Source organism: Chiroxiphia lanceolata, chromosome 1 (genome assembly GCF_009829145.1).
Source record: "Chiroxiphia lanceolata isolate bChiLan1 chromosome 1, bChiLan1.pri, whole genome shotgun sequence".
NCBI classification, from domain to species: domain Eukaryota; kingdom Metazoa; phylum Chordata; class Aves; order Passeriformes; family Pipridae; genus Chiroxiphia; species Chiroxiphia lanceolata.
In genome coordinates, this window is record NC_045637.1 from 153,558,090 (window position 1) to 153,582,887 (window position 24,798).

Sequence of the window (24,798 nt, forward strand, 5' to 3'; positions counted from 1 at the left end):
TTATCATGTACTTCTTTTTTATAATGTACTTCTTTTTTATAATGTATTTTGTTATAATATACTTCTTTTTTATAATGTATTTCTTCATGATACTTAGAGAGAAGAAGACAAATTGGGATTTTAATGAGCTTCTGGCCTACATATGACTGAGAAAATACTTCTTTTTGCTGCAATTTATGTATATTATAGGTATCCAATACAAACCAGCCTCCAAGTATCCAAAAAGACCAAACTCAAATTAGAAATAGAAGGGGATAAAAATATTCATCTTCCTTCTGCTTCATCATAAAAGGCTTTCCTGAGAAATTTAAAATAGAAAGCCAGAAGAAACCACTGTGAGTTGTGAGATATTTGTTAAATTTATAGATATTTGCAGGTAGACAGTTCTCAAAGCTGGTTTGTTTTCAACACTGAATATTTTTCACGTGTAATATCCTCAAATACCTGCCCCAGGCTGTGTCTGAACCAGTGCTGCTATTTTTTAAAAGGGATTTAAAGCATTTTTTTTTTCAAAGGTGATCACTTTACATAGCTCAGAACTCTGTGGGATCCAGTGGGATGGGAATGAACACACTTGCATGGCCAATGAACACAAGCCTGTTATTGGATCATGCAGAGGCAGCAAAGCAAAACACAAATGTTACAAAAAAAAATTAAATAAAAAAAAATAAAAAATCAGCACTTACATGATGATGGTTTTCTTGGGCACTTTAGTCTCTTGTTCAGTGACTACAAAGAAAACAGTATGAACAGCATGGGGTTAAAGAAAGGCAAAAGCTGAAATGATTAAATTATCTTTGCTCAGTTAATCAAAATAAACCAGAGTGAAAACCAACCAACTGTACCATCCCATCCATGCTTTCTGTGGTTATTTCCAGCATCATCCTTAGTGTTTCTCACCAAGAATGAGAATCCAGAATGTTCTCTGAGCAGTGAATGATTTAGCTTTGAAATTAAATATTTAATTTAGAGAGAGATGGCAAAAAATCTGTTTATTCTACCATTTTGGTTTGGCAGGTCAGAGCTAGAAAACAAGGTCCTTATTTAATATTTTTATCCTATAAATAAGGAAGTGATGGTGTCAGAAACCTGAAAATGCCTCGGCCTGGAAAATCCTGGAGAGCTGAAATTCTTTCAACTGTGATTTCACTTCCTAGAAAAAGAGTTTCCCCAAACATTGAATTTTTGCCAAGCTTTTGTGGACTTGATGTAAAACCCAAGCTGATAACAATGACAACTAAAATCATCATCATCATCAGTACAGAAAATCAGTATTAAAAAAACCCCAAATCCTAGGAAACCCAGGAGAGCCCTGTTATCCATCTGTGTCTGCTCCTTTTTTGTCTCTTTTTTGCTCTAATTCGCAATTTTTCCTGACCCTTCTCCCACAACAAGCTGGAAGCTGTTGATGCATATCAAGATCAAAAGTAATGACTGAAGGATTCTGCAAATATTTTTTAAAGCTGGCATTTTTATAAAGCAGAAAGATACCATTTGAAGAGCTAATTGAGATTTTCAGCAGCTTTCCCATCCTATCTGCTGGAATAAAATAAAGGCACTGTTTGAACCAGGCTGTTTTGAACACACTCTGAACTGCTGAACCTGTTTGAGGTCTAGAAAAAACCCACCAGCAAGCCCCACTTTTTATTTAATAAACTGGTAAAAATTCTAAAAAACCCCATAATTTAGTTCTCAAAGTAATTTGTCCAGCAATGGGTTTTCATTTTATATTGGTTTTCCATTTTATAATCAATAAGCTCTGGTAATTCTCACTTGGAGCAATTTAAGTGAACTGCCACTTAAAAATATGTCTATAAAATCACACCCCCTTCTTGCCCAGGGAATTTGGAGTGTCTGTATTATTTGCTAAATAACTGGTGATTAGTGCTGATGTTTTCAGTGGTGCCCCAAACCTGCCCTGGTTGAAAATTAAAAATACATTTTCAATATTAGATGGAATACTTTAACCTAATTTTCCTTCTGCTTCACTTCCAAGGGCTCTTTCCTGCCTCAGGTGAAAGCACAAATCCCATCATAATGAAAAAGAATTTCGTGCAGATGTTGATGTTCATGTCTGACCTAGAGCTCATGTTTTCTTTGCAGAGCTTTGTCTCATTTATGCCTGTAAAACTCTGGAATGATTTCCTCTAGAATGGAAGGAATTGCTGCAGAGTTGGGTGGGTTTAAATAAAATCTGTTTGGGAATTTTGACTTTACGCTTTCTCGGTAAGCCAAGGGCAAAATTGTTTTCAAGTGTTTACCCCTGAACACAACTGCAATATGACCATTTACCTATCCTTAATTCATATTTATTTTGTATAATTCAAACCCCTTTTTTAAATGGTGTAACGATAATTATACACTGATGGCAGATGAACTGAGCGCTCAAAAAACTCGCTGCACCCAGGTTTGAGATTTTCACTGAATTTTCAAATAATATTGTCAAATTTTTACACAACTTTTAGAAAATCTCATCAAATAATATCACGAAATTAACCCATAAGTGGTATCTCAGTAAAGACTCTTAAAGAGTGAAGAGTTCTGATGTAAATAAGTGTTAATTAATTTGATTATACACCTGAAAATAGGTGGTTTGTACAATTATATTAACAGCAACTGTGTTGAGGTGAGAATTAAATAATACAAATTAAATAATTGAATAAATCTAATGAAATCTCAAAATGTCTGTGAGAAAAAGTCTCTTTAATGTTTATTAATGCCCGCTCCTGCAGGCCTCCCAAATTACCCTGAGCACGATATTTTTATATGTAACAGGTGTCAAAGGGCTTCAATATTCAAAAGTTCAGCAGGCCTGGGATGAGAAAACTGAAAATAAAGTCAAATTTTTGATGTGTTATCCAAGGTGTGAGGGAGGATTGGAGCAATCCTATGTGAAGGATAGAACCACATGAAAGTAGGATGAGAGAATTTGGGTTTCTCTTTTGGTTTTAGGTTGTTTTTGTCATTTTGTTTTGTTTTGTTTTTTTTTTTCCCCCCGAGAGGAAAATATTCTGCATTCCATTTTAGCACCGGATTTATCATTTCAACTTTTCAAGAGCGTTTTAGGAAAAAAAAAACAACAGTTTTGCAAAGCAGGAGCCCCAGATAAGCAGGGTAAAAGCTGGAAGCATTAGGATCAGCCAGTGCTTCTACAGGACCAGACTCCTCCTCGGTTAATAGATTAAAACATTGACTTACAAGTGATGAAACATTGAGGATAAGTGAATTCTGAATGGATGAAAGGTGCTTTATGGCCTTTATTACAACTTTTAAGTCTGTTTTCTCCACTCACGGGAGCATAAACCTATTTTTCCTGACGTGAACCACGGGAGCACTGCTCCACTTTCACCCCTCTCTGCTACACTTTGGAGATTAATCAGCAGCAGGGGATGCACAAACCTGACATGAACTGCTAAAGCTAAACCTAAAATGAGCAATTCCCACAATCACAGGACCATTAATGTTGGAAAAGGCTCTTAAAATCATCGAGTCCAACTGCTCAGCCAGAACTGCCACCGTGTCCCCAGGTGCCACATCTACAGGTCTTCAAAATATTGGTGACTCAATTCATGGAGACAACAGTTTCCTAAATTGTGTGAATGAAATTCAAGTGTTTTGAGCCCTCTCTCTCTCTCAAAAAAAAAAAAAATAGCCAAAACCAACCCTAAACCAAAACAACCAAAAGGTTCCACTCCTGCAGCGATTGAATTTGCTCTGAGAACCACGTGGTCAGCCTAAAAATGTCACTAACCCGTGGTGACAACAGAATAAAAATAATGAGATAAATACCCTAATCATCACCCTAAACAGTGAACTTCCAGGTGGTCAGGGGAAAAAAATCCTATGCCCTATTTCTTCAGTAAAAGGGTGACAACAGGAGATCTACTGTTCCTGTGATTTAAAACAATCTTCCATGGGAGAGTTGTGGAATATTTAGCTTTTCCCTGCACGGTGGGTATTACTAAATAAGGCAACCAAACATGCCCAAAGCTCTGCATGAGATCTATGGCAAAACCATGGAGAAATTCCTGTTCCCTGGCTGTAACTGCACTGGGAATTTTTATTTATGGTTTTGCTTATCTCCATTTGTTCACCTGACTCCTCCCCTTGCTATTGGCTCGTTCCTGGACCTGCCCACTCGTAGGAAAATGCAACACCTTTCAAAAACTGGGCTTTTCTTTAAAAATGAACATTGGGGAGCCAGAGATGAGGGAATCACAACAGTGACATGTTAAAAAGGGACGCCAGAGCACAACAGCCCAGATCTGCCATGTGTAGGTTAAAGCAACAAGGTGCAAAGCAGACAACAAGCTTGAAGTCAAAGAGAAGGATCTTCTTCTGTTACACTTTTTTTTAAAGTGCTTAAAACACTCCCAATATGCACAGAAAGAGGAATTTTTTAAGCAGCTCTCCATTGACTTCAGTGCAGCGACCAGATGTGGCTGAAGGCGGGTCTCAGCTCACAAGGGGGGACCCCTTAGTCCAGTGGTTTCCATCCTTTTTTTGGATTTGGTCCTTCCAAAGGGCCTGCAAATTCCCACAGCGTGAATTTAAACGAGAATTTCGGTTGTGAGACCTGCAGTGTTGGGCTGTGGGTCGTCACCAGCTGCAGGTCAGGGCTCACAAACCACTGGACTAACGGTGTCCCAGAGTGTGACAGTGGGTTTGGCTCAGTACAGTACACAGTACACAAAGGCAGGAGGATACAAACTAAAATATTTGCCCTTAAAGCCCCTTGGGTGCCTCAGGAGACCCAGGCAATGGTCATTTCACAGAACCAAGGATAAATCAGGTAAAACTCAGACCCACAGCACAGGTGAGCGAGGGAGCAGACACGGTATCTCTGTCCTGTGGTGCCAGCAGTAATGTTGTCCTCTTGGTGAAGTTACAAGCAATCCCATTATTCACAAATATAGGGTAAGGATGGAAAGAGAAAGCCTTCATGAGATCCACCCGTCCTCCAGTTCTTTGCCAGATGAACCTGATTTTTCCACAGCACAGGCAGATCAAGGCTGGTTATTGACTCTCAAGAAAGCAACAAGTTCCCGCCTTGGTCAAATGCATCATGTCAAAATTCATCCCTGCTGGGATTCTGCTCACAACAATCCACTTGCTCCATGGATGAGCCTGTTTTCTCCACTGGCCTGAAGCAGTTCTCCCTCTGTTTCTCCCTGGAGGTGACTCAGGGATCTATTTCCTTCCCTATTACCAAATTCAAACAATTGCACATCGCAGAGAAAACCTATTTCATAACATTTCAGAAGCTTCCAGGCAAACTCCAATTATATTTCTTCAATCAAGTGCAAAATTCGTTTTGTTTGTGACTGCAGGAATAACAGCAGATGAGTAATTTGGGGCTGAATATACACATTTGCAACCCCAAGAGCTGAAAGTGCTCCTAACACTTTTTACAACCCTTGTTTTCCTTTATAACATCTTCTGCCTGAAGGGAACTTCATCAAGATACACCACCCTAACAGTGCTTTATGTTCCTCTGCATCCTGCATACCACTTATTTTTCTCTCTTTAGGGCACAGCAAAGACAAAACATTCAAGTACTTGAAGGTTTGTTCTGCTGAAAAACACAGTGTTTCTACACTAACACCATTCTCCCTGTAATGCTTTCTGATGGGACTCTGGGAAAGGAATAAAGGGAAAACAAGATTAAAATGAAGTCAAGCAAGTCCATAGATGAGGATACTAATCTTAATAGCTTATTGTGAGTGAATCCTCTTAATGCAATAACAAAACATTAGTGCCTCCAAGGGGCTGGTCTATAGGTCCATCCAGACCAGGACCCTGTCTCAGACAGGGCCAACAGCAGAGTATATAGAAAATGATGAACAAAATAGGAGTAGAGGACCACTTTCCCTGAATATTTTTGCAGATTCTCCAGCATTTTCTGCCCGGCAGCTTCTTGAATCAAAATGTCCTTAGTGGATATCGATAATACCAATTATCTCCTGTCAAACACTCACTTGAATTCCTGTTATTATCACAAGACAGTGTGGAATCACTGAAGATGAGGAAAGAAGGTTCTACAGCTGTTGGCAAACCTCTGGCTTTTGTTGACCATGTCTCCACCAACCACACCTGGGAAAGGTCTCTGGAACCAAGGTTTGCTGGCATGGAAAGGCCTGAGCCTGTCCTTGTCCTCTCTCTTACCCTCCAAATCAGCATCTATTACCTACTGAAGGTGGTCCCTTGGCTGTATTATCCCCTGAGCTATTCAAGAAAGGCAGCACTGGCTGCTCCACGCTCAGCCAGCCAAGGACACTTCCAAGGTGCACAAAGAACCAATTCCCTATGCCAGGAAAAGTCCCTTACACAGATGTACCCACAGATTGAAAGCAGGTTATGATGGGTCTGTAGCAAGCCTGTCTAACACTGTGTGTGGAAATCCCTTGGATGAGAAGGTAACTTTAGACAGAAATACCTAAAGGTGTCAAGAAAGAGATGTGTTGTTGGATGGGTGTAAAATCAATTCCTATGACCCTTCAATCCAGGGTAAACTTGTGGAAAAAAAAAGAAGAGACTCTATGACTATCCCAGAACACTCTTAAATCATGGATGAACCAATATTGCTCAGGATTTACTGCTGTCAGTTCTGCTTTCTCAGTCATTCCTGAAGTTCTTCAGTGGCATTTCAGATATAATCACAATATGCCTCCAGCTTTACTTGCTGGCCCCTGTAACTCACATTCTGCCAGGCTGACACACATTTTCAAGTATTCCAACAGAATATAGGACATTTTTCTTGCACTAGAGGTGTGACATACCCTTCATTTGCTCCTCCTTTCTCATATAATGCCTTGGCGAGCATTATATGAAGTTGATTTGCCAGGTTTGGAAATCAACAGATGGTGATGGGTCCAGAGCTGAGCTGCACTCTGCCCATGCACATCTGGGTAGACATACAGATACAGGAACACCAACAACCAACATGGATAAGATGGCAAATATATTCGACCCTCAGCGAGGTGGTTTTGGAGGAATTCAGGGACCTACTTACGGAGCTGGGCAAGGACCGTACCTTCGATGGTGATGGCTTGGTCTCCTCTCCTCTCCTGGGTCAGGGCTGCAGCACTGTGGTGGTAAAGCTCTGCTCCACTTTTTGCAGACCCTAATCTGTTCATCAGCTGGAGAGAATTGGGCAGTGCCCAGTGAAACACGGGGGGTTTGATGACAACAAAAGCTTCCTACGCTGCATTAAACAGCTCGATGCATTTAAACAATGACAGAAGTGGGTGAAGGTGTGACCCCAGTTCTAAGCTGGGGTTTTGAAGGGACACTTTGCTGCTCAGTGGAGTTCTTGATGATATTTTACCAAAAATGACCCCACACACAGACAAATCACAGCAAAGTGACATCAGCAAACTTAGTTATTTGCTTAGTTATTTGCAGTTTGCAGCCTGTGGCTCAGTCCTGGCTTAGCTCTGTCTCTACCAACAGGCACGGATTCTGCTCTGTGCCCTTGGGTGGTAAATAAAGAGGGTTTTGTTTGTTCATCATCCATTAATCTATGGGGTTTTGCTCATCCAAGGGGATACTGGACCTTGGGGTCTTAGTTAATGGCAAATGCAAAGCAGTCTGATTTTGCTAAAATTCTAATAGAAGTCTTTAAATTATGGCAAACATCCTAAACACTTCCATGAGCTGAACCATTTACCAAAGGGCAACTGACCCATTAATTTCCTAAACCAAGATCAATTATTTTTATTGCCCAGCCCTCAGAGCTTATTACTATTTTATTACAATAAATGTATAGACTATGACTAATTCTCAGAAAATATTTTGCATTTATTTTAATTTATTAGATACTTCCATGTATACTTGCTAAACAAACAGAAATTTGTTTGTGTGTTTCAATGGTTTATCCTTCTAATTAGATTTAATTTCTTGCTTTTATCTTTGGATGATTTCTTAGTAGCAGCATGAATGTGTCATAATCTAAAGACAGTCCGGGAACAAAACATCACATCAGAGTGTCCCTAAACTTTGTAAGAGTTAACTCTAGAGATCTGGATCTGAGTTTGAGCTACAGAACAAGCTCAGTTCATTACTACTTGAACCAGCAAGCTCCCAGATCAGGATATTCTGAAACTTTTGGATGTTCACAATCCGGATCAGTTCAGCCTGACTTTCTATATAATTTTTTTATATGCCAGGTGGCAACAGTTACTCTGCCTCTGATCTCATGCCATGGGTCTGCTCCAGTAAAATGAATTCTTCTACCTATATCATTGCACATGACAGGTATTTAAATCTCTCTGAACTCACCTCACATTCATAGTGTCCCATGTCTTCATTGGAAGGGTTCTTGACCACCAGGACCACGATGCCACTCCGTGGTTCATTGAAAGCCTGGTATTTACTTGTGTCCTTTATCAGCACCCCATCTTTGTACCATCTGCATGTGGAAAACACGGGGTATAAGCCAGGAAAAATACAAACAGTGTCAAGAGATGCCCATCTCATTGACCCACCTATCAACCAACTCAATAGTCAATTTTAAACATGTGTGACCCACTCACCTGCAACCAGCTTGAAAGGTTGGTTGCAGGTGAGTGGGTCACACGTGGATACTAAAATACACAAGATTCTTCTCAAGCAATCTCATCAGCCAATGCAGGAAAAGGGCTTTAAATGATGCAAAGATTTGCTGAGCTTTTTGTCTGAATACTGGTTGGTGATAAAATCAGTTCAGGTGTAAGGCAGGGAGGATAAAGGAATTATAAAATGTTAGATCTGATACAGCCAGGGATTATCTGTGGGTGTTTTTTTTTCAGATCCTAGCTACAATAAATGGCTGAGAACCTCAGGAATGTTGGGATTGGGAAGACCCAGGATTGGGATGGGTTAAAGGTGGAAGACACAGAGAAGAAAGGGTCATAACCTCGAAAGACTTTTCTGGCTATGCAAAGTGGGAAACCAGGATTTGTTCCAGTGTGACTTGTAGGACTGACCTGATTTGAGGCCTTGGTGCTCCTTCTACAGTACAGGTGAACTGGGCATCTTCACCCTCCACAAAATAAGCATTTCTGACCTTGTTCACAAACCTTGGTGGCACTGCAAAGCAAAGGTAAATCAAATAATAGCTGGAAATAGGACCAGGAAGGAAGGATGTGTCCCTGACCAAGTAATTCTCATGATGTCTGCACACAGGACACTAAAGACCACATTTTTTGCCCTAAGAACAGTTGACTACACTTGAACATAAAATAACTTTTTTAAAACATTATCCAGTGGGTGTTATACAGACCTTCATCATAGAAACACAGACAATCCCTGCCCTGGTCCTTCTGGACACAGTATTCCTTACACAAGTTTAAAGTATCACAGAGCAGACCCCTTTAAAACAATGCATTTGTGCAGGATTTTACCTTGAACAAGGATCTTTCCCAAGGTACTGGCATTTCCAGCAGGACTGGAAGCAAAGCACATGTATTGTCCTGTGTCAACACCTGTCAGGTTGTCCAAGATCAACGTGCAGGAACCGTCGGGATCTTCTATTATAATGTGATGGGGATCCACCTCCACTGGTTTTCCATCTGAAAGGCAAAGGCAAGTGATTTTTTAAAAATATCTTAATATGTTTTCTCCTTTGGATTTATCCAGCTTTTCCACTTGAGAGACTGAGACCTCTATTTGCTTTATTGCAGCTGATGTTGGTAGCTGGGGAATGAGCTCCTCATCTTTTTTGTCCAGCTCTCTGCAGAATATCCTCTGGGCAAAGCACTGTTGAGGGACCTCATACGTCACCAATCCTCACTGAACAGTGACATTTTTCCAGAGTATGTGCTGTGCAGCCACAGCTCTGGTTTGCCAGCCAAAGGAACACCTCCAAAGTGACCATAAACACGCTCACTAGACTCGGATATCTTGAGGGGATCAGCTCTTTGATTACCCACCAACCAACCATCAAACAATACAGACAGAGGAGGATCTTGCAGGAGGCATTTCATGGCTTCCTGCCCTTACCTTTGTACCAGCTGATGGATGGTTTGGGAGCTCCCACCACTTTACAGGCCAGCTTGACTGTCTCTCCCAGCTCAGCCGTGCAATCCGCCAGTTCTTCCTCGAAGTCTGGAGGTACTGAAACATCAGGACAAGTCGTGTTAGTCTGGAGGAGGGCAGCCCTGCCCAAGAGTGGCTGCTGCTATGTAAGGTAAAAATAGATTTCCAAATCTGTGAGGTTCAGAATGGAAAGCTGAAGGGAAATTTTAGCAGCTCACAATTTCCCAGGTGAAGCGCTGTCCTTGCTTATCTGAGACTAAATTCAGTCCATCAAATGTCTGTTGTTGGCCATAAAGTTAGGCCATATTAAAAAAATAAAAAAAAGGTTTTGGTGCTGACCATGATTTTTAATGAGCACATCCGTTATTCAGACACCACTCAGATGTCACCATTAACATAATTCCTCAAATAAAATGAGGAATTTTATGAGGAATTTGGATATCCAAACTAGTATTCTGTTGGTATCCATACAATAAAATCTATGCTTTCTAGAATCAGAGAATCCTAGACTGGTTTGGGTTGGAAGGGATCTGAAAGATGATCTAGTTTCAACCTGCTGCCATGGGCAGGGACCTTCCACCAGACCAAGTTCCTCTAAGCCCTATCCAATTTGGCCTTGAACACTTCCAGGCATCCACATCTTCCCTGGGCAACTTGTTCCTTTGTTAAGGGACTTTATTTTAACCCATTATTACCATATGAAACAATGCAAAATTATTCTGATAGTCTTCCTCATTAAAACGCCTCACTAAAGGCACAAAAATTAAATGCCCAGGCTTGTTTTCAGGGTATATAGATTAAATACAATCCTCTTCTGGCATTTTAAGGTGCCAAATATCCTTACACTGTAGTGGACACCATTTGTAGCTTATGCTTGGAAAACAAAGATTTAATATCCCTGCTCACAAATGTTGTGGATAGAAAATTGGTGGAATCTCTAATGACACTGAGGATGATGCAGCCTGAATGACCAGAGAAAATTCCAAAGTAAACCCAAGTGCACAGACAACAGCAGTGTAAACCAGAAGTCAAATAAAGGGTCTGATACACAAAAAAGTCACAGGGGGATTTAAGTTGGTGAGTGCAGGACTCTGGATCAGAGTCCAACCCCAACTGTCTCCACCTTTTCTTATGGAATAGGTGTTTCAACCCTCTGATCTCCTTTGTGGCCTCCTCTGGACTTGCTGCAGCAGCTCCACATCCCCCTGATGCTGGGGGTCCCAGAGGTGGATACAACACTGCAGCTGGAGTCTCACAAGAGCAGAGAAGAGGGGCAGAACCACCTCTCTCAATTCTGCCTGCGCGGTGTTTGGATCACCACAAACGGGTCCTCTCCCCTTGTGTGCTCGTTCCCCTCCTGAACCAAGGAAACCATCCAAAAAAAAAATAAAAATAGGGGGGTTGGGCTATCTTGGGCCACGCTTACTCCAGATGGGCTCGCTGATCCGCTGCTGTATTCCACAGATCTCCTTCACCCAGGAGTTCTTGATGTTCACGGTCCGTGCCTGGAGCAGGTACTTGCGGACCAGGTCCTCCCGCTCGTGCCAGATCTCGAACGCCCGGTCGTCCCCTTCCACCAGGTCGTTCACATCTATGTTGTTCAGCTGTGTGGCAGAAGGACAAGGAACTCAGCACGTATCCCAAGTTCTCAGGAATTCCCAGCAGCAAAAGGAATTCTCAGCGGCTTCCAAAGGTATTTTTTGGATTGCGTGAGCAACGCGATGCGGCTTTGGTGAACAGCAATCAGAGGGACTTTGAGAGCCATTTTCCCCAGTATACTTGACTCTCTGGTTCCCAAACTGACATTTTACTGGGAATAATAATCCCACTTCAGGAAAATAATGTAATATCTGCCCATGAATATCCATTAAGACAGAGATCAGGACTTTCAGGATGTCCCGACTGAGCTTGGTCAAGAGCTCCAGGGGTTTTTTTGTTTGATGTTTTTGACTGGAGCTGAGCATCTCTTGCCTCGTGAAAACTCTTTCCTCAATTTTTTTTAGTCTTAACCTCGAATGTCTGAAGATGAGTTGGTCAAATTCTCTGAATTTTTTTTTTTTTTTTTCATTTTTAAGCAGGAATTTGTGTCTGGAAAGGGTGTAACCAGCAGAGAGAACCCCATGGAATGTAGCATGTGACCATAACATTTCTTCCAATTCACTCCCAATATTAGAGGCTGCCCAAACCAAAGATTTACAAATGCTAGTAAATGCTATAAACAGCAAAATTCACCTCAATATAATGTATTTATGGTGTTAATGAGGTAAGAGGGATGAATTAATACTTGTAATTTCATTGCTGCATCCAGGTTCTGATTATTTCTGACATATTTCTGTCAATTCTGACAATGATATTTTGGTATAAATGTGGATTCTACTTGTGCTTCAAAGAATTTTTGAAATAAAGGAATAGCTCAAAAGGATTAGAGAAATGTCCAAGCTGGATACAAATGTGAAGTGACAGAGAGGATAAAGTAACCAGACCTTCATGATGTTCTTGAAGATGTAACTGTAGGTGTCTGTCTTTGTGTCTCGCTTTGGTTTACAGATCACAAGGTAATTTTTGAAGAGGAAAACGTGTCTTTTGTGTCCTTTCCATGCCATTCTAGCTCCTGGAGCTCCTTCCCACACAATGAAGTGACCCTGAGAGGAAAAAGAAGGAAGAGCATGTTGTGATGCATCTGGAATAATTAATAAATAATAGTAATATTATAATATAATAATAGTAATATAATAAAAATAGGTAATAAAAAATGATGATTCACCATAATTTTTCAGTGAGCAGATAAATGTTTCCTGTTACATCATCACCTGGTTTGTCTCTGGTTTAATTACAGCACAGCAGATAGTTTTTAATGCTAAAAGTGACCCATCAGACTGACAGAACCACCAAGGGCACACACAGGGGTTGTCATCACATTGTGCTTTCAAAGGTGTGGTTTGTTGCCAGAAAAATACAGAGCACTTGTCAGGTAGGAGCACTCTTGGAAATACTAGTGGAAAATTGCATTTTGTGTGTTATACAGAGTATTTATATGATGATTTGGTTGCTTTTACCAGAGCAGAACATTAATTTCACATATCTTCAGACAGAGCTTGATTAGTGACAGGGATTGCCCCTTGGCACCACTAGGAAAAAGTAAACACTTGAGGGTGTGATTGGACTCTTTTTTTGGATGTCTAAATGTGGATAGATGAATCCCCATTGCTGTAGTTCAGCCTTAAAATTCAGGAATTCCACTCAGGAATACACCATGATTCCCATGGAAAACATTGGATACAAACAGACACAATAAATGACTTGCCCAGAATGGCAAGTAAGTCTATAAAGAAACAGGAATTTGAGTAAGGGTGTTGAAAATCCCAGGCTGGTGTCCTAATAGCTGGGTCATCTTTCCTCTGTGATCCTAAATCCCACACCTGGTTCATGGGAGAGACCTGGAGGAGAATCAGGTCTTCAGATGACAAAAATGTCAGGAGTTGGCCCATGTAGCTTGGGAATAATAAGAGAGAAGGAGGAATTAAAATGCCTTAAAATCATGTGGGATCCCAGAACAAATCTCTTCCTGTTTGATGAGTGGATCAGAAAGACAAATAACTCCATTATGTGTGAGCTGCTCCATCAGTGCCTCTGCTCTGCTGCTCCAAACCTGAGGCCAGCCAGGGCTGCTCTGAAGCAGCAAAAAATGGGAGAAGCAAAAACTCTCTTTCAGGCAGGGTGTCTAAAGGAGCCTCCTGTAGGAATTAAGGCTGCTCAGGACCCAGTGGAGGCACAGGTGGCACCGACACCACTGAGGAATCCCAGTTACCTGCCGGATGGGTTCACCAAGGCTCTCCAGGGTCCCTGGATAATTCTCAATCAGCGAGACGTGGAGGTTGTTCTCTGCCCTCCGGGTCAGTGCAGACACCACAGCATAAGCCTGTTCCAGCAAGGTGCAGTTTTGGCTGTTTCTTGCTTTGTTTCGGATTAATTCCTGCAGATGAATGAAGGGCAATCAGAGAAAAAACCCACACTTCCTTCAGAGCCAAAGAGTTTCTCAATATCTCTTCCAATTCTTTCACCTGAGTAGTTTTTATCCCGTTTTTTTTCACCATGTGGTGCTTAGATAATAAAGTATTTTCTTTCCTACAGCCTTAATGACTAGCCAGTTTGGCTTTTCCTTGTATCCTTTAATATTAAACAAAGTTGAAACAAATACCAGAAAGTGATTGAAACCCAAAAATTCCAAAGCAAAATGCATCCATTGCATTTCTCTTCTGCTTACCCTCACAACACCACAGAACAAGCAATTCAAGTGACAGAGCTGAACTGAGAGTCAGCATGAGATTAATAAAGAGAGAGGTTGGGAGAAATATGAAATGCCAGTTTTCCTGCTCTTCTCAAATTTGTTCCTGTTCCTCCCTTTCAGCAATGAAGGCAGGGAAAGTGCTTTCACTCCTCCAAGAGACCCTTAAAAATTTTGGTGTCCAAGAAGGTGTTCAAAATTAGAAAGCTCTTCAGACTATTCCAATTGCTCATTTATGTAACACTAGAACACAGATATATTTTGGCATGACTGTCTTCTTCCTGGACACCCTGATGCTATTTCCCATGAAAATGCTGTTTTAAATGCTGCTCTGAAATGTTTGCTCATGGCCTGGGCTAGAACCTGAGACAGCAGGACAGATGAAAGTTTGAAAGATTAAATATTTCAGGGTGGTAGAACGGGGCAAGGTTTTTCAGAAAATAAAAAAAACTCCATCTTACTACAATGCCAATATAAAACACAAGTTAAAAAAGTGGTAAGCCAATATCTTACACTTTGAAAAATGCTTATTTTTATAATGTAAGTGTTGCTTAGTTTGAAGCAAATTGATACTTGTCATGGATATATACATACAAATATTCATATATATATATATATATATATATATAAAGCCACATATTTTTACACATATGTATTCATCTATTTAAAGATCATTCAGACAAAGCTCACAGAACTTTAAGGGGTTGGAGATTGTGAACCTCTACCTGGATTTACATTTACAGAACTATTTAGAAAAAATCACCCCTGGTGGTGGTTACTCTCTTATTTAGACAATCAGCTCTCAGTTGTAGTTGCACCAGAAGGAAGCCAAGAAATAGGAAATAAAAATAAAATCTTTTTCTCCACAAGCTGCACAGAGCAGAGCATAAACCTGTCAGATAAAATAAAACCTCCTTACCTTAATTATTGTCTGATACTGCTGGATCCTGTTTATAGGTTTTTCCAGGTAGTGCTGCAGTGGTGGGATAAGTGGCTGTGAAGGATCTTCATTAGTTTCAAATTCATCTGTGTATCTCTGGAAAAAAATACATAGAGAAATGAGGAAAGGTTGTCATAAAGGGCAAGATAAATCATGACTCCTTGGAAGACGCTCATGGGAATGTGGGGTGAGTGTGAACACGGGTATTTGTTTTCTAGTGAGCATCAGGCTGGAGTAACTGCTGAGTAGGTACTAAAAAAAGTACCTACTACTTTTATCCTAAAAGTAGGAGGCCGGGAGAGGGTAAAAGTGCAGGATCTGGGTTTGGGTGTTGGATGGGCAGAGGAGCCATCCTTGCTACTCAAGGGATCCACAACCACCCGTGTCCTCGTGGATCTGGAGCTCTGTGTGTGTGTTTTCACCAGTGAACTTCAATCCTGAGCAGCTGGAGCAGAGAAACAGGATTTGTCTATTATGTATTTATTATTCATACTCATGATTTCTGTGAGTTCACTTGGCCTTATAAAGTGGTGGCCCTTAAACCCCCCCCTTACAGTCACATCAGCACAGCCATAGTTGTGTCTGTATGATCTTTATAATATTAATAAATGCATAAGCATACATAAGTATGTTCCTATATTGATTATACCTACAAAGAAGAGCAAGACAGTGAACTAAAAATCGTTATATTTAGCACAGACTACAAAAGATATTAACAATCCTTTCGAGGATCACATTTGTGATGAATAACTACATTTCTCCACGCAGTGGGTTATAGGATGCACTTCCCACAGGTACTTTGGTCACTGCCTTACCTTGTAGAAGTCCTGGACAGCTTTGCTGACAACAACAGACTCAGCCTGTACCCTTCCCACCAGGTACTGGATGTACCTGTTAAACTCTGCCTCGTGCTTGATAAAGCACATGGCCACGTCGTCATCAGTGTCACAGCCCTGCAGGCTCCGGAGGAAGACACTGTGGAGGCAAAGGAAAGAGGACAGCTGAGGAAAAGGTGCTGGAATGAGGCTGGAACACAGCCCCAGCAGCCAGGCTTTTGAATCAGGTCAGAGGAGATGACTGGGGGGCATGAGGGATGCTGCCACATTAGCATCAAACATCTCAGTGCTCCCTCACCCAGCAGGATGCTGAACCTCTCAGCTTGGATGGAGGTGTGGGAAGCTTTTACAAGGGCATGGAGTGACAGGACAAGGGGGAATGGTTTTAAACTGACAGAAGGCACGGTTAGATTGGATATTAGGAAGAAATAATTCTTCCCTGTGAGGGTGGGGAGGGACTGGAATGGATTTCCCAGAGAAACTGTGGCTGCCCCATCCCTGGAAGTGTCCAAGACCAGGTTGGACAGGGCTTGGAGTAACCTGGGCTGGTGGAAGGTGTCCCTGCCCATGGCAGGGGGTTGGAACTGGATGAGCTTTAAGGTCCTTTCCAACCCAAACCATTCCATGATTCCATGAAATGCCCTGCAAGGAAGGCAGGGAGAACTTTTAAGGTCTTAGCTCAAGCTGGGAAGTTAAACCCTCCCCAGATCCTTATGCCTAAGGATCTTTGAGCCACCCACAGGAGTGAAAATAGAGATCCTCACTCTGTTTCATGAGGGATGTTGTGGCAGGTTCACATGTACAAAGTTGAAGGGGGAAGGAGAAGGGAAATCTATTTTCATGGCCCAGATCTGCAGTAAATCCTCGGAGAAGGCAGAATCATTGTGCCATGTGGGCAGCCTGCCACAGCTGGATGTGTTTGGATTGCATGGATGTTCAGTTTTAGATGAATGAATGTCTCTGTGAAGGCAGCACTGAAGTCCCTGTAAGACCCTGCTGCCTTTTTTATAATAATTCATTATTTTTCAGTTAAATTCACTTAAAAGGGCAAGAAATAATCAGGACATATGAAGCCTTGAAGCACTGAAGGGCATTATGGAAGTCCCAACCCTGTGCTCTGATTGAAATCATGTCATCATTTTTCATCCTGAAAGGACCATCCATTCCCTTGCACCTCAGTATTGCCAGTGCTTCACATTAATACTATTATTATTATTATAATATATAAAAAATATAATATTTACATAATAATGCATCAATATAATAATATAATAAAATATAAATAATAACAACTGTTATGATGATAATAAGAATAATAATTATTATTGTTGTTGTTGTTGTTGTTATTATTATAGTGTGGCTCTGACACCTTGTATGTGAACCACTCCTTGGTCTCAAATGAAGGCACATGGGAATGCCCACCTGGAATGGAAGCGACCAATGTCATCAATGTTCCTGAAAATGGTGGATTTCTGACTGGCTACAGCTCCTGGGACGTTGGGACAGGTCTCTGTGTACTTGAGGTGATGAGTCAGGAGGAACTGCAGGTCTTGAATGTAATCCTCCTCTGAGATCAGCAGCTCCTGGATGAGAACGCTGAGGGGAAGACAAAGAGGCAAAAAGAAATCACAGAAAAATCATCACAGTTGCCCTTGAGATGCATCCTCAGATATGGGGCAACCCAAACTGCAGAGGTATTGCAGTTCAGGATTTCATGAAACCAGAGATATTCCAGGATTACATCTTGTAAAATCCTCCTTTAAAGTTATCCAACATGAAAAAAAGCTTCTGGGGAGAACTTACAGCCACTTCCAGGGCCTAAAGGGGCTCCAGGAGAGCTGGAGAGGGACTTGGGACAAGGGATGGAGGGACAGGATACAGGGAATGGCTTCCCACTGCCAGAGGGCAGGGTCAGGTGGGGCACTGGGATTCTTGGCTGTGAGGGTGAGGAGCCCTGGCACAGGTTGCCCAGAGAAGCTGTGGCTGCCCCATCCCTGGAAGTGTCCAAGGCCAGGTTGAAGCAACCTGGGCTAGTGGAAGGTGTCCCTGCCCATGGCAGGGGGTGGGACTGGATGATCTTGAAGGTCCCTTCCAACCCAAACCATTCTGGGATTGCCTGGAATTTTCCTTGGCTGAAATCAATGGAAAAATCCAATCAAAGATCCCAAAATACAAGTGGGATCTAATCCAGGGTTTGCTTGATCGTGGGAAAGGGAAGGGGGCAGGACTGAGCAGAACAAAAACAGTGACTCTTATAGGAAAGACCCAGAGGTCAACACTCTTGTTAGTTCAAAAGGCAGGAAAACTCAAAGGTGCAAATACCAAAAGACACGAGCTCACCTCAGCTTCCTTTTATATTCATCTTCAGAAACAAACTCTCCAGGAAACTCAGGGATTTCTGTTGTCCCCCACTCTGGTGACAACTGCAGTCCAAGAAAAAGGAAACATTTTTCTTTTAAGTGACTTTATCACTTTATTTCTTTGCAGTGCTTTTATCAATGCACACTGAGGAATATCCCTCACGTGCTCACAGTCCCTTTCAAGAATTCCTAAGCCAGCGTGAAATTTCTATTTTGCTGGAGGGTGATTTGGCCTTTCCAACCCAGGCACCCCTGCACACACCACAGTTATTATCTAATCAAAACATGAAAAAGCCTGACCACGTTACAGATCCCTTCGACAACTTCCTCACCCACCGCTCCTTGCAAAAGGGATGGCTCCAAACTGCAACAGGAGTGAGGAATTTTGGATGAAAAATAACCAAGGACGAGATCAGTCACCTTTAATTTCTTGTCCAGATAAGCTGGAGACACCCAACCCTGTCGAGAGGGACTCGATTTCGTGGGTTTAGTCCTGACCAGCCACTTGAGAGGATGAGCTGAATCAAGGACTTCCACGTATTGTCCTTCCTTCAGGGTGATGGTTTCCCTGTCAGGTGCAGCAGGGACATAGTCAGCAGTGACCATGTAGACGTCAAAGATCTGCAGGAATGAAACAACAGTTATTTTCTGCTCTGGAAATGGAGTAGAGCAACATCAGCAGTGTGAAAGTGCTTATCTCCATTTAATGTTTCGTTCTCCAGCCTTTGTATGGCAAAGAAAAGCACTGTTTGCTTTTTGTAAGGGGAAGACTAAATCTCTTGGAGGCTTTCAGGTATTTTCAGAACTGTCTATCTGAGGTGGTTCATATTTACACCATGAAACAGTTTTTCTCCAAAGGCAAAAAAAAAAAAAACACAAAAAAACCCCAAAATCAATAGTCCTGAAAATTTCAAAATAAGTCACCGTTTCAAAAGTTTTAATTAATTAATTATTTTTTTTTTAGGAAGCGTGTTTGACACGATCACCTCAAAAATTCTAATTTCTAATTTTCACGGCATTCTCATTTTTGTCACAAAGAACTCCCCAACAAAATTCTCCTGGCCAGCTCTCTCCAAGGCCCACAGAAAATCAAGCTCTGACTTCCTGAAGCTCAGCCACGAAATCAAAAGGTGCCAAATGATGGATGAGTTTTGACCATGTTGACATGTCTCTGTATCACAGACCCAATATTTAACTATTAAATACACCTTCTAAAGTGAATTACAGCCCTAAAAGGGGGTGGGCATCCTTAAACTGTAGAAAACTGGTTATTCTGAGTAACACCAGTTTCCCCTGGTGCCAAACTTGTCCATAAAGATATTGTACCTCTCCTCTGGAATCCCCATCTTCAGACTCAGAGGAAGACTCCTGAGCTATGGATGAAGGTCTGGACCGTCCATGGCGAGGAGATGCAGAGGGAGTTTTTGAATCATCATCACTTTCTGCACCTGGCACTCGAAGCTTGGCTGAAAAGAAAAGCAAAGTGTGATATAAGGATAAACCTATAACAGTTTTCAATTTCTTTAAAGCAAACATTCCCTAGGAAGAGCATTTGTAGTAGCATTTAGTGTTATTTCCTATGGATATTTAGGGTTAAATAAAAATTTGGGATGTTTTAATACAAGATGTTGAATGCCTACTGCATGTATTGCCATGGCACTGCAAGAATATTTCTTGGAGAAATAATGCCTCTATTTTTGTTTCAAGTCAAAATTTTTCCACCAGATAACCAGGACAAACACAAACCAGGATTTTCATGTAATTCAACAAACTGTTGCTGAGAGTGCAACTCATTGCACAGAGTTTTCAGCCTTAACTCAATTTTAAAATCCCATTGCGAGCTAAAACTTGAAGATGTGGGAAGTCTTGAAAGCAGGGTTGTTTTCCAACTCAGGAGGGTTCAATATCTGAGGAAACTAAAATACCTGAGATGAGAAAAATATGTTGCTATTTTTAGAACTTAATAAAATAGCCTTTTTTTCCCTAGTTCCAAACTGTAAACTAAGACACAGTTTGGATGGACTCCCACTAAAATTTCTGAGTCCTGAGCTTATGTGGGATGACTGGCTCAAAACCTACTGCTATAAATCTCACTTTTAATTAAATAGCACCTAAAAAAAGTGATTTCATTTTTTTCCTACGCTAATTAAACTGTGTTTGGCAGGTTCCTTACCCTGAGTTATTTTTGCAGACACCATTTCCGAGATCCGTGAGGTGAGTTTCTGGAAGAACTCTTCTGAGCCAACATCAGCTAATGAAATAGGGCTTTTGGGAACACCTTCCCTTCCTTCAAGGTCTCCTGGAAAAGAGAGGTTCTGCTATTAAGATGGGAATTGGGAAGCAATCTTTTTTTTGAGTAATAAAAGCTGCCATGGAGGGAAGGTCTGATTTTCTTCTCTTCCCCTGTTTTTAAAATTTTGCTTGCTCACGGTCCCCCCAGTCAATTCAGCCTTTAACAGAGAGTAGTCTGAGAACTGAAAAGTTTCAAAATTTCAGACAGTTTTAAGAAAATGGGACAAAAGTGGGTGGCAATCATTAAATACATGGACAACCTCAGCTGTAGATATGAAAGGCAGGAGTAGGGGAGAGAAAATATCTTCTCTTACCTTCTCTTGCTTCAGAGGGATGAATAGCTCTGAAAAATAAAGTAAAGCAGAATTAAAGGTTAAAATAAAACGGGTAGTAAGGAGAGCTAAATGAAGAACACATTCCCCCTTCTCCCACCTTGGATATAAAGGGAATATCTAAGTTAGGGCTCTGGTTTGGGCTGCAGGTGCTGGGAGTTGACACACACCAGGGTCACCGTGAGAAATGAGAATTGTGGCACCTGGCTTATATGGACACACACAAAAAAGTGGGTGTTTTAGACTTGCAGCCAAATCCCATCTGAGAATTCTCCTTATTCCTGATTTTTATTTCAACCTGGAGCTTGAGAAGACCAGGAGTGGGTTGCAGAACAGAGTAGGCTCCTTCTCCCTGGTGCTACTGGGACTTTCTCCCCAGGTGACACTGCAGTGACACTTCTGCAGTCAGAGACATTATGTCAGGTGGGATCTGTGGGGTCAGTCATTTTTCACCAAAGTAATTCTCAACAATTTCCAGTGATTTCATCAGGAAACCAAAGGCTGATCTGCTCCCATCGCATCAGGATGCCCATATGCTGGGAAACAAGGTGACTTAGTGGTACAGCCACGGTTTTGAGGTCCAAAAAGTCCTTTCTTACACTGACAGCTTTTACCAGCACCAAATTAATTCATGTCAGCAGGGATGTGAAGAACTACCAGTATTTGCTTGGGTCCTTTGAAGAGAACTTGTGGCATTTCCCGAGACTAAAGCTCTGTAAAAATTAACATCCTGATGTCAACATCTCTGCCATTCCTGAGCTTTTTGGAGGGAGGGTACAAATTCCAATTGCAAAAGCTGATCATCCCTAATTCTCTGTTAGCACATAGGAAGCAAGAGGAAGCTCATCCCACTTGATAAATGATAAACCACACATCAGTGGGAGAGGCTGTAGTGGAATAGGTAAAGTCACACTGCAGCTTTCTTCCATTCCTTCACATTTCAGAGGAAAACTGGTCCAGCTTTTTTAGGCCAGACATGTTCCAGAAGCTAATTTGTGTTCAGGTGATACCACTGTCCAGACTGTATCTGCCTAATGTCCAAACCAAGAACAGTGAATTGAGGAGGTTAATCTTCAGATGCATTTGTGAACAAGAAATTTGTGCTTTTCACCTACTTTTTCTGTGTATTTCAGGATTGGCAAGTAACAGCCAGACCTTGACAGTGTGAATTTTCTTTGCATTCTGCTCAGGAGATGAAAAAGTCGCAAGAGTTTTACGTGAGCTACCCAAACTCATTTATTCTTTTGATCCCTCTTCCCCATCCTCCCTGATCATCAAGAATAAATGTCTGACCTTGATATCAGAGTATTTACAGCACTTTCCATCCCTGGGTGGCCGAGCACTTACCCCAGTGTGGTCATGATGGCTTCGGACACCATCACCCGCTCCTGGGTCAGAACTTCAGCCTCTTTCACTGCAAGATTAGGGTTTGTCATTAGAGGACAGAAGGCAGAGAATACTTATTCCCACTCCTTTGATGCTGAGAGTTTGCTCCTCTCCCTGGTCATGTTCACAGCATTGCCCCATTTCTCTACACTGCCCAAGCTCTGCTCCTGTGGCTCTTGGTACAGTAAAAATGTGGGATGCAAGGAAGGATAACAGAAAAATGGTGTCCTCTACAGTGCTGCCCTTACTCCCAGCCTATATTTGCTTTTCCCCTATTTTACTGAAGGAATAGAGTCAAAAGAGGCCCTGGAAAGCTCTGTAAAAGGGAAGTCAAGTCATTTTAGCTGCCTGAAGGCAATTTTACATTGCAAAATAACAGAGTGAAGCACTCAAACTAATTTTTTAAATGATGGCTTTTATGTCACATTGCCTTTCTTTCTTTCTCTCTCTCTTTCTCTCTTTCTTTCCCTCTTTCTCTCTTTCTCTCTCTCGTTCTTTCTCTCTCTTTCTGTCTCTCTCTTTCTCTTTCTTTCTTTCTCTCTTTCTTCTTCTCTAATTTGTGCTTAATTTGCTTGCTCCTTAGACTTGTCCTCTGTTTATACAGAAGAGGTGCTGCTGTTAATACAAAATAGAGTAAAAAATCTAAAATATTATGGAAGTAAAGAATGAAATCATTTGCAAGATGAGAAAAGTCATGGCTAATCTTGAGAAAATACACTTTTTTGTGCATGATTTGATAATTTCCTCATCGGTCACACTTGTTTTTTTTCCTCTTGGGCACTGCATAAAAGGGAAATACAGAGAATGTGTTTGTGCTGTAACAAAGATTTACCATCTGCAACCTCCAGGTTGGCCGTGCAGATGGACTGGCCAGCCTTGTTGGTGGCAATGCACGTGTAAGCTCCACTGTACTTCTTCTTAACATCCAGCAGGATCAGGCTGTGGTGCATGTTGGAACTGGCAAGTTTATACCCAGGGGTGTCTGGTTTGATCCACAGGATGTCTTTCCGGGACTCCTCTTTCATCCAAGTAATACTTGGAGGTGGATGTCCTAAAGGAAAAGCAAAACAATGACCTTTAATCCTCCTAACTGTGTTCCTTCCTTACAAATATGAGCCATGCTGTGAATAAATGTTGTTTTGATCCATTTCCTGACACCTTTCCAGCAATAACAGGCATAATATGCAATAAAGGAGCATAAATCATTTTACAGTACCCTCAGAAGGACATTTAGTCTTCCTGTAAAACCAAAACTGTTAATAAATCTTCACAAGACTAATAAATGTTGTTATCCCAATTGTCACATACAAGAAGATGGAGGTGAAGATGAGTAAGATGATTTTGTGCAAAGTCTCTTTGTAAGAGATGTAAAATGGGAGTGGAATCCCAGATTTGAGATACAGGAGATGAGGTTACAACGACTTGGGGCAGAGAGAGTCCAGAATGTGTCATGAAGTTACACAACTTTTTATGCAGAGAGACAAGGTATCAACCCCTCTTACCTTCCACTTTCACAGATAATGTGATGCTTGCACCTTTTTTCACCTTTTTATTAGTAAACCTTTCAAGGAACCTCGGTGGTATCAGCTGCTCATGGGAATCTGAAAATAACATTATTGATGAAACACGGTGAGTTTAGACTGAAAGATTCCTGGGGGTTCTGTTATGTCCCTCTGTGGCTTCTCTCACCTGTTTTGGATGGCTCCTCTTTCTCATAAGGATCTGTAATGAAAGGAGAAAAAACAAAATGAAAAATATAAATAACTTTCGACCCATGAGTTGCAGAAAAAATACTCCAAAGGCGACTCCAGGAGATTATTCCCTGCTGGAGATATTACACAAAAATATTGGTATGATTCATAAGAGGCCTTCAGTTTAATAAAATAAGCTTTGAAATTAATGAGGTTGAGCAGGAATAAAATGCATGTTTGTGAGAGCCTAGAGAAGTGACACATCTCATCTTCCTAATCAGTAAATTTATTGGTGAACCAAAATTAAAGCACATCATCTTTTACCTACAGACTTCCCCACCTCGCTTGAGCTACCTTGGTAGGCTTTCTCAAGAAAAGTAACTTTATCAAATGGAAAAAGACACTGGAATAGAGAAAAGTAAGTGCCCAAAACAAGTGCAATGCCCACCTTTGACCACCAGCCTGGCCGAGGAATAGGCAGAGCCAGCAGAGTTGATGACAAAGATCAGGTACTGCCCAGCGTCTGCCTTGGTGACATCCCGAATTTCCAGGGAGTGGAATTCCTGCCTGTCAGTCTTCAGGATGCGATCAGAGGCCTTCAGGGGCTGCCCATTCTTGAACCAGTAGAGACGAGGCTGTGGGTACCCTGTGACATGGAG

At 41.5% G+C, this 24,798-nt stretch overlaps 1 protein-coding gene across 1 annotated transcript in view; it reads right to left on the reverse strand.

Moving 5' to 3' along the window:
• Positions 1-24,798, reverse strand: part of OBSCN (obscurin, cytoskeletal calmodulin and titin-interacting RhoGEF) — a 184,195-nt gene that overhangs the window by 38,277 nt on the left and 121,120 nt on the right. Inside the window, exons 71-91 of the mRNA XM_032686197.1 lie at positions 24,588-24,785; positions 24,138-24,170; positions 23,951-24,049; positions 23,281-23,499; positions 22,410-22,476; positions 21,045-21,073; positions 20,612-20,737; positions 19,765-19,904; positions 18,859-19,059; positions 18,419-18,501; positions 17,501-17,674; positions 16,058-16,217; positions 15,222-15,338; positions 13,826-13,990; positions 12,501-12,659; positions 11,444-11,621; positions 9,982-10,095; positions 9,384-9,551; positions 8,967-9,069; positions 8,281-8,410; positions 7,034-7,139 (exon numbers count right to left, since the gene is read on the reverse strand). Coding sequence (XP_032542088.1) covers positions 7,034-7,139; positions 8,281-8,410; positions 8,967-9,069; positions 9,384-9,551; positions 9,982-10,095; positions 11,444-11,621; positions 12,501-12,659; positions 13,826-13,990; positions 15,222-15,338; positions 16,058-16,217; positions 17,501-17,674; positions 18,419-18,501; positions 18,859-19,059; positions 19,765-19,904; positions 20,612-20,737; positions 21,045-21,073; positions 22,410-22,476; positions 23,281-23,499; positions 23,951-24,049; positions 24,138-24,170; positions 24,588-24,785 — 2,769 coding nt within the window. The remainder of the gene's footprint in view (positions 1-7,033; positions 7,140-8,280; positions 8,411-8,966; positions 9,070-9,383; positions 9,552-9,981; positions 10,096-11,443; positions 11,622-12,500; positions 12,660-13,825; positions 13,991-15,221; positions 15,339-16,057; positions 16,218-17,500; positions 17,675-18,418; positions 18,502-18,858; positions 19,060-19,764; positions 19,905-20,611; positions 20,738-21,044; positions 21,074-22,409; positions 22,477-23,280; positions 23,500-23,950; positions 24,050-24,137; positions 24,171-24,587; positions 24,786-24,798) is intronic.